The sequence below is a fragment of the Corylus avellana genome, chromosome ca5, assembly GCF_901000735.1.
Source record: "Corylus avellana chromosome ca5, CavTom2PMs-1.0".
Taxonomy (NCBI): Eukaryota; Viridiplantae; Streptophyta; class Magnoliopsida; order Fagales; family Betulaceae; genus Corylus; species Corylus avellana.
The window spans coordinates 26,939,439-26,954,090 of NC_081545.1; the positions used below are offsets into that span (position 1 = coordinate 26,939,439).

Genomic DNA, 14,652 nt, shown 5'->3' on the forward strand with positions numbered 1-14,652 from the left:
TTTAGGAAAAGAAAGAGGGTGACTATTTCCGCGGGCCAAAAAGGGCCAACACTCGCTTAAATATGAGGTGTCAATTGACAAAGTTGCCCTTCGTGAAAATATGTGCTGGTTTAGACTTTGGATTGAGAAATAAAAAACAAAATAATAATAATAATAATAATAATTAATCTAATCCCAATTTGCCTTTGCAAAGGGTAGATCTGTTCATTTTCCATACCATGAAACATGAGCAAGGAAATAGGGTCTCATGGCCTTAAAATTGGACATAGAGAAGGCTAGCTAGCTTTTGATTATGTGAAATGAGAATTTCTTCTCAAAATCCTTAACACGTTGGGAGCGGCAAAATCATGATTTATTTATTTATTTAGATGAGCTAAAGTATGAATGAGGGGTCAAAACATATTTTTATTAACACACATTGATTTAGAAAATAAAAGAAAATTTGGAAACCAAGAGCCCCTATTCATAATTCTGTCTCAATCTCAGTCTTAACTTCAAGTGAATCCATTGGATTCAACAATATTGTTAAATAGCATTATTGCTATTTCTTTCTCAATTTTGTTAAATGGCTCCCCCTTTGTAAATTCCAACCCCTTCATGGACTTAGGCAAAGAGATCATCTTTCTCATTTCCTGTTTCATTTTAGGATTTGAAATTTTATCTAGATTATCTTGAAGAAAGAACACCTTGGCAATCTGCATGGTATGAAGATTGCAAGACAAAGCTCTCCTATTTCTCACCTTCTCCGCCTTTGAGGATTTTTTAAGGTGATCCTCAAAGGCGAAGAAGGCAATCAAGAAAGTTGTCGATCAGAAAAGCTGGTTGTAGCGACTCATGATGGACGTACGATGTGAGTATCAATAAAGAAAAACATGTTTAGCTTAGCTCTTATCCAACTTATGAGGGAGTTGGGAAGACTAATTGAAGTAGATGTATAATAGTGAAAGAGACATCATCTGGGGCAGTGAGGCAGAGAACCACAAAAATTGAATATTGTTTTAGGTTTAAACTCAATTTTAAAATTTCTGATGAACGAAAAGGGCTCTACAAAGAAGAACTGTGATGGAGAAGATCTATCGCATGAGACCAAACAAATTAAAGTAACGGTGTATGTAACCCCGTGCGCGTCACAATAATACGTGGATGGTTGAGCGGAGACCCGCGGTGCACGTGAGTGGTAAAGGTTGTGACTTTGCAGTACATCTGACCTCCAAAAACCCAAACAAAAGATCGACTAGATTAAAAAAAAAAAATTAAAAATTAAGAAAATAAATAAATAAAAAATAAAATGACGTGGATCTTGCTTTCAATAATTCTCTCTTTACATATATATATCACGTGAACAATTTCTAGCATAGCATGAAATTTTTAATTCTCAAATGTTACATGAAATCTATTGTATCTCCTTCTCTCTCGCTTACCACCTGATCCAATTCTTGTTAACTCCATTCCTTGTCCTATAGGAAGAGTGGCAGATTTAACTCCACCAATCCTTCCCTTGACAACTTCAGGAAATGATATTCTCTCCCTTCTATGGTGAAGATTATTCACCACCACTATAGACCCACTTGGATTAAGCTTCATAGACTTGAACAACTTCTGGTGATCTGCATTAACCTTGCAGTCAATCACTGCAAAATCAATATGCACATATTGCTTGATCACTTTACAAGGATTTCCATACACAAATTCGACCATGTCTTCAAGATCATCATCATTTCCCATAAGCCCAGCTCTATTTTTCTCTACGCAATCTTCAGGAAGAATACAGACGAATCGCCCACCTGTCTGCTTTGCAGCAACAGCTAGTGCTATTGTTAATGGAGTTATGCCATCTGAGGTGATTTCCACCATTAATCTAGCTCTCTTTCCAGCTGCCAAAGCTGATATAAACTCGAAGTATTTGGGTTCAATCAAGTTTGAGTTTCCACCATTACAATCCTTGTAGTTGTGGATTTTGCACTGCAGAATCAATCACACTATGGAATCAGGCTTGGCTGATTAAAAAAAAAAAAAATCACTAAGTTCTACAATTAATTATCAAAATATTAGAGACATGTGTGATCACAAAAAGGCAATTAGAGGGAGAAATTTATACCAGCTGAAGAGTGTGTAGGTAAGCTTTCATGGCATCTTGAGGAGACCAGTACTCCATTGTCAAAGGAAATGTAGTGCAAATATCGAAGAAGAGTATGTATCAGAGATTCAAATTGCTTCAACCAAATGTTTGGTACTTTTGAGACAAACAAGAGGCTAAGGCCATATTTATAGCATTTGGAAGATTGTTTGATGTCGGTTTTTTCAGTTGTTTTTGCAGCCAGTTATGGGTGTTTTGGAAGCATATGGCATTGGATCCTAAGACATCAGGACAAGTGTCGTATTGTGAAGATATCTGAGGGGGTATGATTTGCATGTAGGTGAAGTCGTGGCAGCTTTTGAGCAGTTTCATATGGACCATCTGGCTGCAAAAGATCAAACGCTTTGAGGTTGCTTCTTTCGTACGTTATTCAAGATAGGGACAAGAAGACACTTGGCGGTTTACGCCGCCCAGACATGAAGGTAAAATGAAACGTGGAGTGCAGGGAGGTTTTGAATGAGAGCAATATTGCAGCTGAGAGTAGCCAAGAGCTTGACAATGACTCCACTGCCCAAACAAGTCCTAGCCGGAGTGCCCATAAAAAAGGATTGAAGATTTTTTTTTCCTTTTTTAATAATTTGTTCGAGTACAACCCATACGCAATGGATCATGCATTCATAAAAAAAATGTTTGATGTAAAACTTACCCAGCACCGCCCCCCTCGTAATCATTGGAGGCTCGGAATAGTAGTAATGTGTTGGTGATTCTTTGTTATTTTTTAAAGGTTTCTTAAGCAAAGAGCAAATATGCCTAGTTCACCACGTACTTGAACAGTTAAATGGCTGCAAAATCAAATTGGGGAGGGATAAATAAATCAAATTGTTTAAGACACTGGCATATTCATGAAAGAATACCTTGAACGAGTGCAAAAATAAAGAGCTAAAAAGGCAAAAAAATAGTTCGATAATTGTTCACGTGAGACTTCTTTTCTTTTCTTTTCTTTCGGCCTTTTTATTTTTTCACTTTTTTCAGAGGCCAAAGTAATGGTAGGAATTCCATGACTATTCCAGGTTGAGTAATTGTTTTTAGACATCGCAAATTGACTGATTATCTAAAGAATTCATTAAATCAATGAATGGATCACCCTCTTATAACCTTAATCCAACATCCCTCTCCCTTCTTCCCCGTCTTCCTCAAATCATTAATCCACGATACAACGGTTAAAATTTTATTGTATTGCATCTAATGATGTACATTGTGCCACATCATTTAAAATTGATGTGCCAACATATAATCTAATCTTGATCATAAAATATAGATTCTCTCAATTTATTGTTATTTCGAGGTAATTCCTTTTATGACCCTTGGTTTTTACAAGCTCTACCGGGTTTTGTGACGGATATTCAAACTTTCAAATGAAATAAATCCAACACTAAAGAGAATGGGAATAAAGGAAATGGGCGAGGTAAATGACAAGTGGCAAGCTATAACCATAATGCTTATTTACTTTTATGTAGCATATCATACACGATACACTTGAAAAGAATCAAAAATCAAAAGTTCCTATTTGATTTGATTAACATACTCAAATTTACAAGACTGGTGCACCCATCAATGCTACTATTCAGGATTGTTATCCACTAATAGGGCAAACCCCATTATTTGTGTCTACTCAATATCTTTTACAGCATCCTGCATCATAAGCATCACAATGAAAACGAGTCAGCCTCGTGAAAAAAAATTGATAACCATAGTAACAATTGAAATCCGTCAATTTTGGGTAATGTTAGTCTTCACACCCATTTATTACACCTATTTCACACTGACCGATATGGCGTGTTTTTAGTGGCTTCCCCATGTCGGCCACATACAAAAACAAACAAAAGTGTTCACCACGGGTGTCAAGACTAGCATTACTCTTCAATTTTTCCCCTCTCACATATACAGATATGCATAACTGTTAGTTTCTTTCACTGATATTAACCACGTAGGCAAATGGGCAATCAGGACAGGAACCACAAACATCACTGGCTGTGAAAAAGAAAATCCTATACACAAAGGGCATTACCTTTGCAAGCCGAGTCACATAAGCTGCAGCAATTGCTGTGGCCAACAGTCCCAGCCCAAGTGTAAGTAGCTGACCGTTTCCTCCAGGTAAACCAATCTCAGATTCTTCTTGCTGAAACATCACCCAAAAAAAAAAAAAATCAAAAGGCGGGCGATCAGGTTGAATCTGACTACAAATCATCCTTATTAATAGAAGATCTTGATATAAAAGGAGTGCAGAGACTTTAATTCAATTTATAATTGGCTGATATGGATTAAACTCGAGCACAAACAGTGCCAAAGAATGAATGACTGCTAAATTTTTACAATATCAAAAGCCTAATGCCGATGCTCTCATTAAAATGTGTTAAATCAATCTCCAAAGACAATTAATTTAGCAGACTTTGCTTGTTTACACTTCAGGATTGCATTTTAAAACTTCAACAGTGTCGATTTTTTGTTAAATCTTAACGGCGGAAGGGTATAATGGACATTTTCATGCGAAGGGCGGACATTGCTACCCAAATGATAGATTGGTAGGGTGCATTAATCAAATTAAAATATTGAGAGACATTGCTACAAAGGTGGTAAATTGAGAGGGTTAAGTGTAGTTTCCGCATGTTTATTTAAAAAAATATAGAGATTACTACTTATCAAAAAAATTATATATATATAGAGTCTACATGTGATATTTCAACTATTAGCATATATACATACAGAATTTTCAGCAAGAGGAAAAACCAATTAAAAACTCACAATAATGGCTCGCCCAAATGCACCAGCACTCACATAAGCCCATGTTCCTGGAAGCATCCCCAACCAACTGCACAACAATAATTGAAATTGAATTTGGCTTAGAAAGCTGAAGATCACAGGGATTTTACAAACACATGAAACTTACAACATCCTAAGTGATTATATTTTCTGAAAGTTCCTGAACGCTATCTTAAAGTCAGCTTATAAAGAAGTTTTAGTTAGGTATTGTTTTTATCTTTTTTTATTATTATATATTAAATCGACAAGTATCAATAACAGCAAAACAAAACATTGTTCTATCTTTTTTTTTTTTTTTTGCACCACAAATCTGCCAAATAACAAGATTTTCTGCATTATTAAGAAATTTATAACATTTCTTCAAAAGAAAGTAGCTAGTGAGTCATAGATAACCTTTATTGCACAAACCCTTCAGTTTTGGCTACGTTACACACCTAATTTCCATATTTTGAAATAATCACAATCTCATAATTGTGAAATTCATTCTACTTTTTGAACAGGAAAAGTTTAATGAATGGAAAACCCAAACTTTGCCCCAGATATATTAATAAATATTACTTGAAATAAAAAGAAAATGAAAATTAAATTGACAAGTGGAGCCATGATTCTGGAAAAAATTACCAGCCCATGCATAGTATAGTCTTTTAGCTTCTTTATTTGCACTTATAAAAATAATATTAAAAAAAAAAAAAACTGTAGCTTCTTATTTGCTACTAAAGATTAGGCCAAAATCTCTTCGATTTTGAACCTAAAGGAGATGGTATTTCTACATTCTGGAGTGAAATGATCTAGAGGAATTCAGATGCACATTGTTAAAATATAGATTATACAATTAAATTTACCTATTCCTATTTGCTTAAGCTTGTAGGATAAGTGGTAATTTAACACACATAAACATGGCATTCATAAAAATCAAAAAAGGTCACAAGAAAATCCAGCAAACAACATTTACAAAAACAAAAAACATTAGTCATGACTCATGAGCATCATAGGATGGATCAACAAGAAGCAGACCTTCCCAAAACGTATGGTACAAACTTCACGGATGTCAATCCATATAAATAATTCCCCAAAGAAAATGGAAGTAGAGGGCTCAAACGAAGGAGGGTAACAACTCTGAAGCTATTTTCCCCAATTGCTTTGTCAATTGCTAGAAATTTCTTGTTTCCTTTAACGAGTTTAAGAATTCGCTCACGAGCAAAATATCTAGCAATTAAAAAGGCCACACTGGCTGCCATCTGAAACAGGTTTAAGATATTAGGGAATAAATAAATAAAGCCGACCATGATTGTAATTTTGTTCTAACTTGCAAAAGAAATTGACTCACAGTTCCACTGATAGAGACAATAATAGTGCCAATAAGAGAGCCAAAAAGAAGACCAGCTGACAAGGTCAAAGGAATGGCTGGAATCGCAAGTATCTAGGAACATAAATTACTCAAAGTCAGTTTTGGCAGATAAAAGCTGTATATATCAGTGCGTGTGTATAGCAATAAAAACTGTTGGACATTGATATGATATTAATGCGACAAAGAGCAAAAGTTCAGGAGCCGATGGAAAACCTTGGTTCTGAGTTAATACAGTCAACTTTAGAGACTATGTAGACACTAAATAGCTCTCATTTTATGATGTGACAAATAGAAATGCCTACCTAATTACATTTTGGATTGACGCGATAAAGATCTAAACATCTACTAACATGCATATCTAGATGGAATTTTTTCATCCATACTAAGGCTGAAAAAATTGATGAAAATAATCTTAGTACTATTCAAGGATGCACAGATACTTAAAAAGTGCTGAGGTATCCATTTCTGACACATATTGAATATGGATACAGCATAAACACAGCCGAGTATGTGTATGATACTTGTCCATGAATTAGAAAAACTACATTTCAAATTTGGATACCTTTGAGACATGGCAACATACTGTGGGGATACGGTTGGAACACAACTGACACACGTTTAGGGTAAAATAATTATTCTTAATGAAAATAGTTTTCTAAAATGCTTTGAGATCAAGTGCAAGAAAATAAGATCTAAATGCTTTATTTTAAAAATTTGGAGGGTCGAGTAACAAACTTATTGATGTTATTTCAAAAAAAATTGATGAATGGTGTATTTTCAGGATGGATGTGAAAGCTAAACATGATGGTAGTTATTTTATACCTTAAACATATTTTCTTTCCTATCTATTATTACTTGATATATGTTTTTTCAACCTTATCTGCTTATTATTCATCTTCTAATTAATACATATAATATATAAACACAAACATATATTTATTGATTGATTAATTAACGTGTCATAGCTGTATCATATCCTAGTTTTTTTTCTTTCTAAAAATTGCCGTATCATCCTATCCAATGTCTCGTGTTGGATAGCAGTGCTTCTTAGATACTATACTCAAGAAAGCATTTCCGTTGCATACCTCCAATCCTGCATAAACTGCTACAAATAAAGCATATCCAGCCGGGCCATAACCTGCTGAGTGAAAAAAAAATTATAAAATTAAACAAAGAAGTGCATTCTTTTGTAAATATGAGTTCAAAGTTATATTGCTATCTAGAGGCACCATCTGAAAATGCTGCAAGCAAGGGCTAAGAAGAAACACAGTTAAGGAGTTTAATGGCAACAAAAATCAGGAAAAGAGTTACTCAATTTGTAGAGGAGGTCAGGTCTCTTATCATCAAGATAAAGCAAGCATTTTCATTCTGGTATAGGTTGGAAAATATCTCCAACCAAAGTCACACGCAAAACTATATCCAATTTTAGAACTGCATGAACTTCGAAATTAGATCATATGGCTGAGCACAGGACTCTAGGTTGCAGTATTATCAGGGCACACATATGGGATATGGCATAAGGTGCCTCAGGTTTAAATACAGGAAATAGGTAGCATCAGGCTGAAATCAAGTGTTTCACATGTTAAAGCTCTCCTTTTTACCAAGTTGTCACCTTGTTTATGTTGGATAATTCAATTAGCTTCTCCATCCACTTCAAAATACAAGTACAATGGAGGAAAAACGTGCAAATCAGACTAGAGCTCACATCCAGAGTTAACAGATAAGTTACATTACATGTAAGCAAAAGCGTGTCTACAGGGCCTTCTGGGGGGTGTTCGAGGATTAAAAATGATAACTTATCCCAAACAGATTAGCTCCTCACAGATGCTCTAAGGCATTTCTTTCCCTTTCTGGTAAACAAAAGCATCCAAAAAAGGCTTCACACAAACCTCTATGGATCTGCCCAACCCAAAACATCCTCAGACACATACTTTGGAAGGCCACAATTAATGGGGGATTTCTATTCTCTCGCTATTTCATGACAATAGGTTGCATTTAGTAAAAACATTTCGACCTAACCTGCTTCTCTACGTAATTGCGCAAATTGCATGCCAGAAAATAGTCGGTAATGAGTCAGGATGTTTGACAAGAGGCCAACTTTTTGAGGAAATGGAAACTTCCCTTTTTCTTTCTTTTTTTCTTCCTCGTCTTCTCTTTTTTTGTTTTTCTTTTGATAGCTAATTTACACATACATTCAGTGGTCTTGAACCTCCGATCTCACTCACAACCCCATTCTATGCGGGAGAAGGTGTCATTTGAGCTAGAGCATATTGGCAAGGGAATGCAATGACAAGCGCAAACTTATAGAAACTCAAATTGTCAAATGGATCTCGGATTCTTGCAAAACCGCATTCCCTGAAACTCAAATCCAGAATCTCCAATACGGATCACCACCGCAAGTTCACATAAAAATGTCAACAGGGTATTCTAGCAAAACTACAATCAATGAAACCTCAAGTAACAGGATCAACCAAAACCATGCCAGATTTTCACAAAGCCCGATAAAGTATGGAATTCCAATACCACTCAACAGAATCCACAAAACCTAAAAAGGGTGGCAATATACAGAGAAACCCACATTGACTATTACATCACAAACTAACAAAATCCAACCCAAATTGGAAAATAACTTCAAAAGGGTACAGAATTTGTATTTTATTTTTATTTTTTAAATCAAAATTACCTTCGATGAAAGTCGAAAATTGGTTAAGGAACGCATTGATCGGGTCCTTGTAGACATACCCAACAGCGGCAAACCCACCAACCACACCCACCAGCAACACACCAGCCAAAATGGTACCCTTAAACGCAGTGTCGCCCTCCAACTCCAACCCACCCTCCTCCTCATCATCTTTTCCTTTCTTATCACCACCTCCTCCTCCACCGCCGCCTTCTTCTTCGCTCTTGGTATTGCTAAAGAACCACCTCAGGCTCTGTGGAGCAGTACTAGGAGCGGTGCTATTCTTCTGCTTCTTGGTCTGTTTCAAAGAAGAGCAGGGAGTGAAGAAGTGGAAGCGCTTGTTGGGTCTGAAGCTGAAGAGGAATGAAGAAGAAGAAGGAGAGGAAGGAGAAAAGCTGAAGAGGCATGGGGGCGGTGGTGGCCTGAGAGTGAGGAGGGAACGCATTTTATGGGTCGGTGAGGTGTAGGATAAGAGGAAAGGCTCTTCTTACCACTAGGTGTTGAGGAAGTAGTGCCATGTATGATTGGGAATTTTCTTTACATGTTTTTTTTGGTTGGTTTGGATTTGGAGGAGCTTGTCACGATTGTGTGTTTGATAAGAAGAAAATTGTTTTTGTTGGCTCCAAGATGCATTGAATTTTCATGTTTTTTACGTCGTTTTACGCCACGTGGAATTACCGTTAATACGAATACGAGCAAATGAGAAGAGAACTCTTATCGTGCACTCCTCCTCCTTGGCAAAGCAGTGGTTGAGGGAGTGCCATGTAGTGTGCTAATGCTCCAGTGCATTCTCTGCACCATCCACTCACCATCTATGTGTCTTAATTTGTATATTTTTTTTTTTTTTAATTTTTTTTGTTTTGAAGATGCTTAAGACACATAGATGGTGAGTGGATGGTGCAGAGAATACACTGGAGCATTTCGCTTGTGTATACCTATGGGTTGGAGACAACGGTGGAGGCTATGTTGATTATTGGTATGGTCAAAAAGATACGTTTTCTGTTATAAAACGATGCATAGATTTGGAATGGCACCACCAGTTGATAGACCCCATAAAAAAAAATATAAAAAAAAATAATTAATAATAATAATACTCTCCTCACCCAATATTGACTAGACAATAACTTATAGGGAGGTTGTACAAAATGTGATTTTGTGCAATCAATTAGAAGTTAACACCTAAGTCAAACTTACCAAACTTAGGTTTTTTTAAAACAAAAGCTTAACTACACCAAATAATAGCACATATGAAATAAAAAAATTAATTGTCTATAATATTTTTTTTAAAAAAAAATACAAAATTGAAGGGGTGGCTCCCCCACTTGGGGTGGCCAGCAACCACTCCTTGTCCTAGGGGTGGTAGCGTGACCACTCCCATGGCTTGTGGGTGGCTCGCCGGCCACCCCATAGGCCATGGGGTGGTTGGCCGCCACCCTAGATTCAAATTTGGGGTGGTAGCATGGGAGTGGCTTGCCGACTACTCCCACGGGCTATGGGGTGGCCGGCGAGCCACCCCAAGCCATGGGAGTGGCCGCGCGGCCACTCCCAGGTGCGGCCACTCCCATGGCTTGGGGTGGCAACCAACTACCCCTTCAATTCTTTTTTTTAAAAAAAATAATTTTTTATTTTATCTACAGTATATCTGATATGGTTGAATTTTTATTTTAAGTATAAGTCTAATGAAATTGGCTGATGTGTTAGATTCTTATTGATAGCACAAACTGTGACTTTTGTACAACAGGTGCACCCAAGTCGCTCTCAACTGACTAACATACTTCTTTCAAGAGACATTTAATATTAGCCACTTAAAAAAAAAAAAAAAAAAATACAACTACTTAAATATACTTAAATCAATCGGTATAAAATAAGTAATAAATAAGTGTGAAGGGTTGCATTATTAGAAAAACAAACACCTCAGCTATAACCGAGACAAAATTAGTAGAGATGCTTCCACTTTGGTCAGTAAAGACGGCCGACGCTTATTTAGCTACATGATGAGAGGAATCAGTGGTTGATTTTCTATCAAATCTTCTGTATTGGTACCTGTTTATGGATTTGAAGGAAGTTTCAAAATCCGATGCCACCTTGTTCTGGGGTGTTGCAATTGTTGACCTTTTTTCAATCAATGAAGAATTGGTCTTTTGAATTCACGGAAACACATCAAAAGCCAGCCACAACTTAACATACTGAACATCACAAAGATTGGTAGGCTAACTAACTAGAAATGCTCCAGCTGCCATTCAACATTTTAATTTAGAATGCAACTTTCCAAAGTCATTATAATCCAGGAGACATTATTTGGTAGGAAAAAAAAAAAAAAAAAATACACTCTAAAGCTTTCATGAATCAATCCAAACACAAACTAATTCATTATAATCATAATCATCTAGTTTGCTGTAATATTCAAAAATCCATATACATAATAAACCTGAAGTAATGAAGGATAAATATTCATGAGAAATAAATTGGTCAAATCTAATTTCTTCAAGCAATTTGTGATTCGCTGCTTTCTATATGTAGATGAGAAGAGTGACTGGTAGCATGTGATTGCAAATTTCCTTTGAGGTTGAAACGGTTGAATTCTGGATTCTGTAACGAGGACATGAACTTGTGAAGCCGATTATTCAGACCATCTTGCACTACCTGAGGTAATAGCAGCTCTGTCCTTTCCATAGCTTTCACTGCAGAGCTCGCTGCAAGACTAATCTGTGAGGAAACAAGAGGAAACATGAACGTAATGAAAAATCCATCCTTCTTCCACATCAAAGAACCTTTACATCTTATGTCCGTATTGTACATTCACTACATTGTAACAAAATATTCATTGATTCTATACGATTTGGAGACTAAACTAGACACAATTCAAAACAGATGCAGTTGCGTTTGTTGGTGCAAAAGAAAAGACATGTCAAGGTGTTACAAATTATAAAAGGGAGCAACAAGAAACCAGGGGCACCAAACCGAATTTGAAACAGTAAATGTTGAGTGGACAGATAATTATTCATGCTATAAAAAGAAAGGGCTAACTCTGGGTAAAAGATAGAGGGCAATCAGTCTTTCAACATCGTGAGTCGTGACTATTACTACATATTTACATATAATCAGGCATATTTCTAAGGTTATCTTTCAAGTAGCTAGAGAAAATGCGAAGGAAGTCCAATTTGTGCAAGGACTTGAATTATTTAGAATACATCATGTTTAGGGTCGTCTCTTCAAAGATTATTTTATGATCTTTAAGAGAAATTATAAGGCTATTCAATTTAGACAAGTCAGAAGATATACAAAATCCTGTATCTTTTCTGTAGCCCTGCATTCTTATAGTTAAACCTTTCCGTACTCTCAATGAAATGATGAAACATGAGTTAAATGAGAATTTTATCCCTTGTTACTTACTACATTGAAGAACCTTTGAATGTTATTATATATGTGATTTTCCTAACAACAAAGAATTCAGAGATTCTACACAACTCTATCCTGAGAATTTTGCAGCATTCACTACACATAAATCATAAAGTAACATAAGATAGATGCATTTATACTTGATTGGTGCTCAGGGGATGTACAGGTGTTGCAAGTAAAGAAAATTATGAGAGAGAGAGAGAGAAAAAAAAAAGAAAAAAAAAGGTGCAAAACCAATTTGCACAATCGAATGCTGGGGTTGGGTTGTGCATATTATAAGCTAGAGGTAATCATATATAACATAAAAACAAGAAAAAAGCAATACTAAATAAAAGCAAGGGTATAGCACTGTTTAAAAAAATGGTTAGTTCTTTAACATCATTAAGTGATAAGATTTTTTTTTTGATAAGTATCATTAAGTGATAAGATTATCATTGAACTTTGGAAGATATCTTTCTGTGAGCAGCCAGAGAAAAGGTGAAGAGAGTCCTACAAGGATTTGAACCATTGTGCATAAAGGTTTATGTTATAGACTACGTCATGGCCAAAGTTTAATAAAACCTACAATTCTGAAACTTAGATGAAATGTGTAATTATATAAATTTGATTGAGGCAAATCAGATGTCCGTGCAAAATACCATATATTCTAGATGCAATTTTCCTAATTAGCCTCTTCTCCTTCCTTCTACGAGATGTCCAACTCCTTATTCTAGACACAGGTTGCCAAAACTTAATAGCACACATATATACCACCAAATACAATTTAGTGCTAAATCTAACAAAACCAAAATTTTTTGGCCCCTTAGCAACAAATTCACAAGGATTCAGCTAATGCATTTAGATGTGGACACGCATTTCAGAATATTCATGTTTTCATCTCAAAAGTATACAACTTTTGCTTCTTTTTTTCTTCTTCTAGCAGCTGATTTGCATGTATTACTTGAGAAAAATCACAGGAATCCAAATTACAATGCTTGAAACACATTTGGACTAAAATCATTTGCAGAATATAGAAGCAAACCTTTGCTAAAGCAACTAAAGCATTAAGTTTTTGACATATACACCGCTTAAATTTCCGTTCATCATAAGAAAAGGAACTTCTCATCAACTTAACAAATTAAACACAATAGAGTATAGAATCAAGAAAGTAGTAGAGAACTAAGTAACCCTAAGTAGAATCACCTAATCTAGATGATGGAGAATGTGCATAAATAATAATAAATAAATAAAAAAAGCCATCATACCGACTGAGAAACCGTCTTCGTCAAAGCTTTTGTTAGAGGCAGTATGCAAAACCTTTTTGGGATGGAAAAATAAAAGAAAAAACAAAAGCAGTTTAGATAAGCGCAAAATTATAGAATTCATATACATATTCGTTTGCTTGCTGAGAAATTGTATGAAAATGAGCGGAACTCAGTTCACTAAGCCCAGTAGAACTATTAGGCTCAGCTGAATTGGGTCTTTTAATTAAAACCACCGAAAGCATAAAATCCCAAAACTTTAATTCTTTTTTTTTTCTCAGTAACCAAATGGATGGTTGTGAAGGAAATAAATGGGTAAAGAAGAAAAACTTACATTCCTCGGCCTCCGGCTAGAGCTTCTTTTGATGGGTCTTTCCACTCATCAATTCTGCAAAGTGAAAACTTATCAAATATGCTTTATTGTATATTCAAATATATTTACATACGTATATACATAGAGAGAGGGAGAGAAGGAGCAATATTTACACCCAACCGTAACGACGATCGAAAAGAAGACGTTTGGAGGGTGGTTCGGAGGAGTCTGCCATGGACATTTTCGAATCCTTTTCTATGTCGTCGAGACTCCAGTAGAATGGAAGATGAAATGAGAGGAAGTGCTTTTTCTGTTCTTTTCTTTTAGCTGAGATTTCATTTTGCTTTTAGACCCTGTTTGGGGTTGTGATTTCATTTTGCTTTTACACCTGTTTTAGGTTGAAGTTAAGAAATAAAGTTTTTAAGTTAAAAAAGAGTTTTTAGCAAAAGTTTTATTTTTAAGCTTTTGTTAAAAGTGTATTTTTGCTATTTTAAGCTTTTTAGACCCTTAAAAGCATTTTTAATTTTTTTACCAAACGAATACTTTTTTTTCTTTAAACGAATTTTTTTAGTGTTAAAAATATTTTTAAGCCCCTCAAACGCAATCCCAAACATGCCCTTAGAGTCGGTCCTGCCTTCTCTTTTCTTCCTTTTTTTTATTTTTTATGAAGACCAACCATTGCTTGTAAAAAGGGGGAAAAAAAAATCCCAAAATTCCTGAATTTTGCATAGAGAAATGCTATAGTATCTATCTGCTCTTTCATAGAATCTTAAA

General features: G+C 35.6%; 3 protein-coding genes across 3 annotated transcripts; all 3 read right to left on the reverse strand.

Annotated features, from left to right (window-relative positions):
• Window positions 1-1,323: 1,323 nt before the first annotated feature.
• Window positions 1,324-2,180, reverse strand: LOC132180312 (uncharacterized). Its single transcript, XM_059593095.1, has 2 exons — window positions 2,099-2,180; window positions 1,324-1,962 (listed from the first exon to the last, which is right to left on the reverse strand). Exons 1-2 carry the CDS (start codon window positions 2,153-2,155, stop codon window positions 1,369-1,371), a joined length of 651 nt encoding a protein of 216 aa, XP_059449078.1. The 5' UTR covers window positions 2,156-2,180; the 3' UTR covers window positions 1,324-1,368.
• A 1,367-nt stretch (window positions 2,181-3,547) lies between these two features.
• On the reverse strand, window positions 3,548-9,495 carry LOC132183406 (uncharacterized). The gene is made up of 7 exons (XM_059596836.1): window positions 8,929-9,495; window positions 7,331-7,383; window positions 6,225-6,317; window positions 5,912-6,135; window positions 4,880-4,946; window positions 4,146-4,256; window positions 3,548-3,769 (listed from the first exon to the last, which is right to left on the reverse strand). Exons 1-7 carry the CDS (start codon window positions 9,368-9,370, stop codon window positions 3,746-3,748), a joined length of 1,014 nt encoding a protein of 337 aa, XP_059452819.1. The 5' UTR covers window positions 9,371-9,495; the 3' UTR covers window positions 3,548-3,745.
• A 1,786-nt stretch (window positions 9,496-11,281) lies between these two features.
• LOC132182299 (uncharacterized) lies at window positions 11,282-14,216 on the reverse strand. Its single transcript, XM_059595502.1, has 4 exons — window positions 14,052-14,216; window positions 13,900-13,953; window positions 13,569-13,620; window positions 11,282-11,631 (listed from the first exon to the last, which is right to left on the reverse strand). The coding sequence occupies exons 1-4, from the start codon at window positions 14,117-14,119 to the stop codon at window positions 11,410-11,412; spliced, it is 396 nt and encodes a 131-aa protein (XP_059451485.1). The 5' UTR covers window positions 14,120-14,216; the 3' UTR covers window positions 11,282-11,409.
• Window positions 14,217-14,652: the final 436 nt, after the last annotated feature.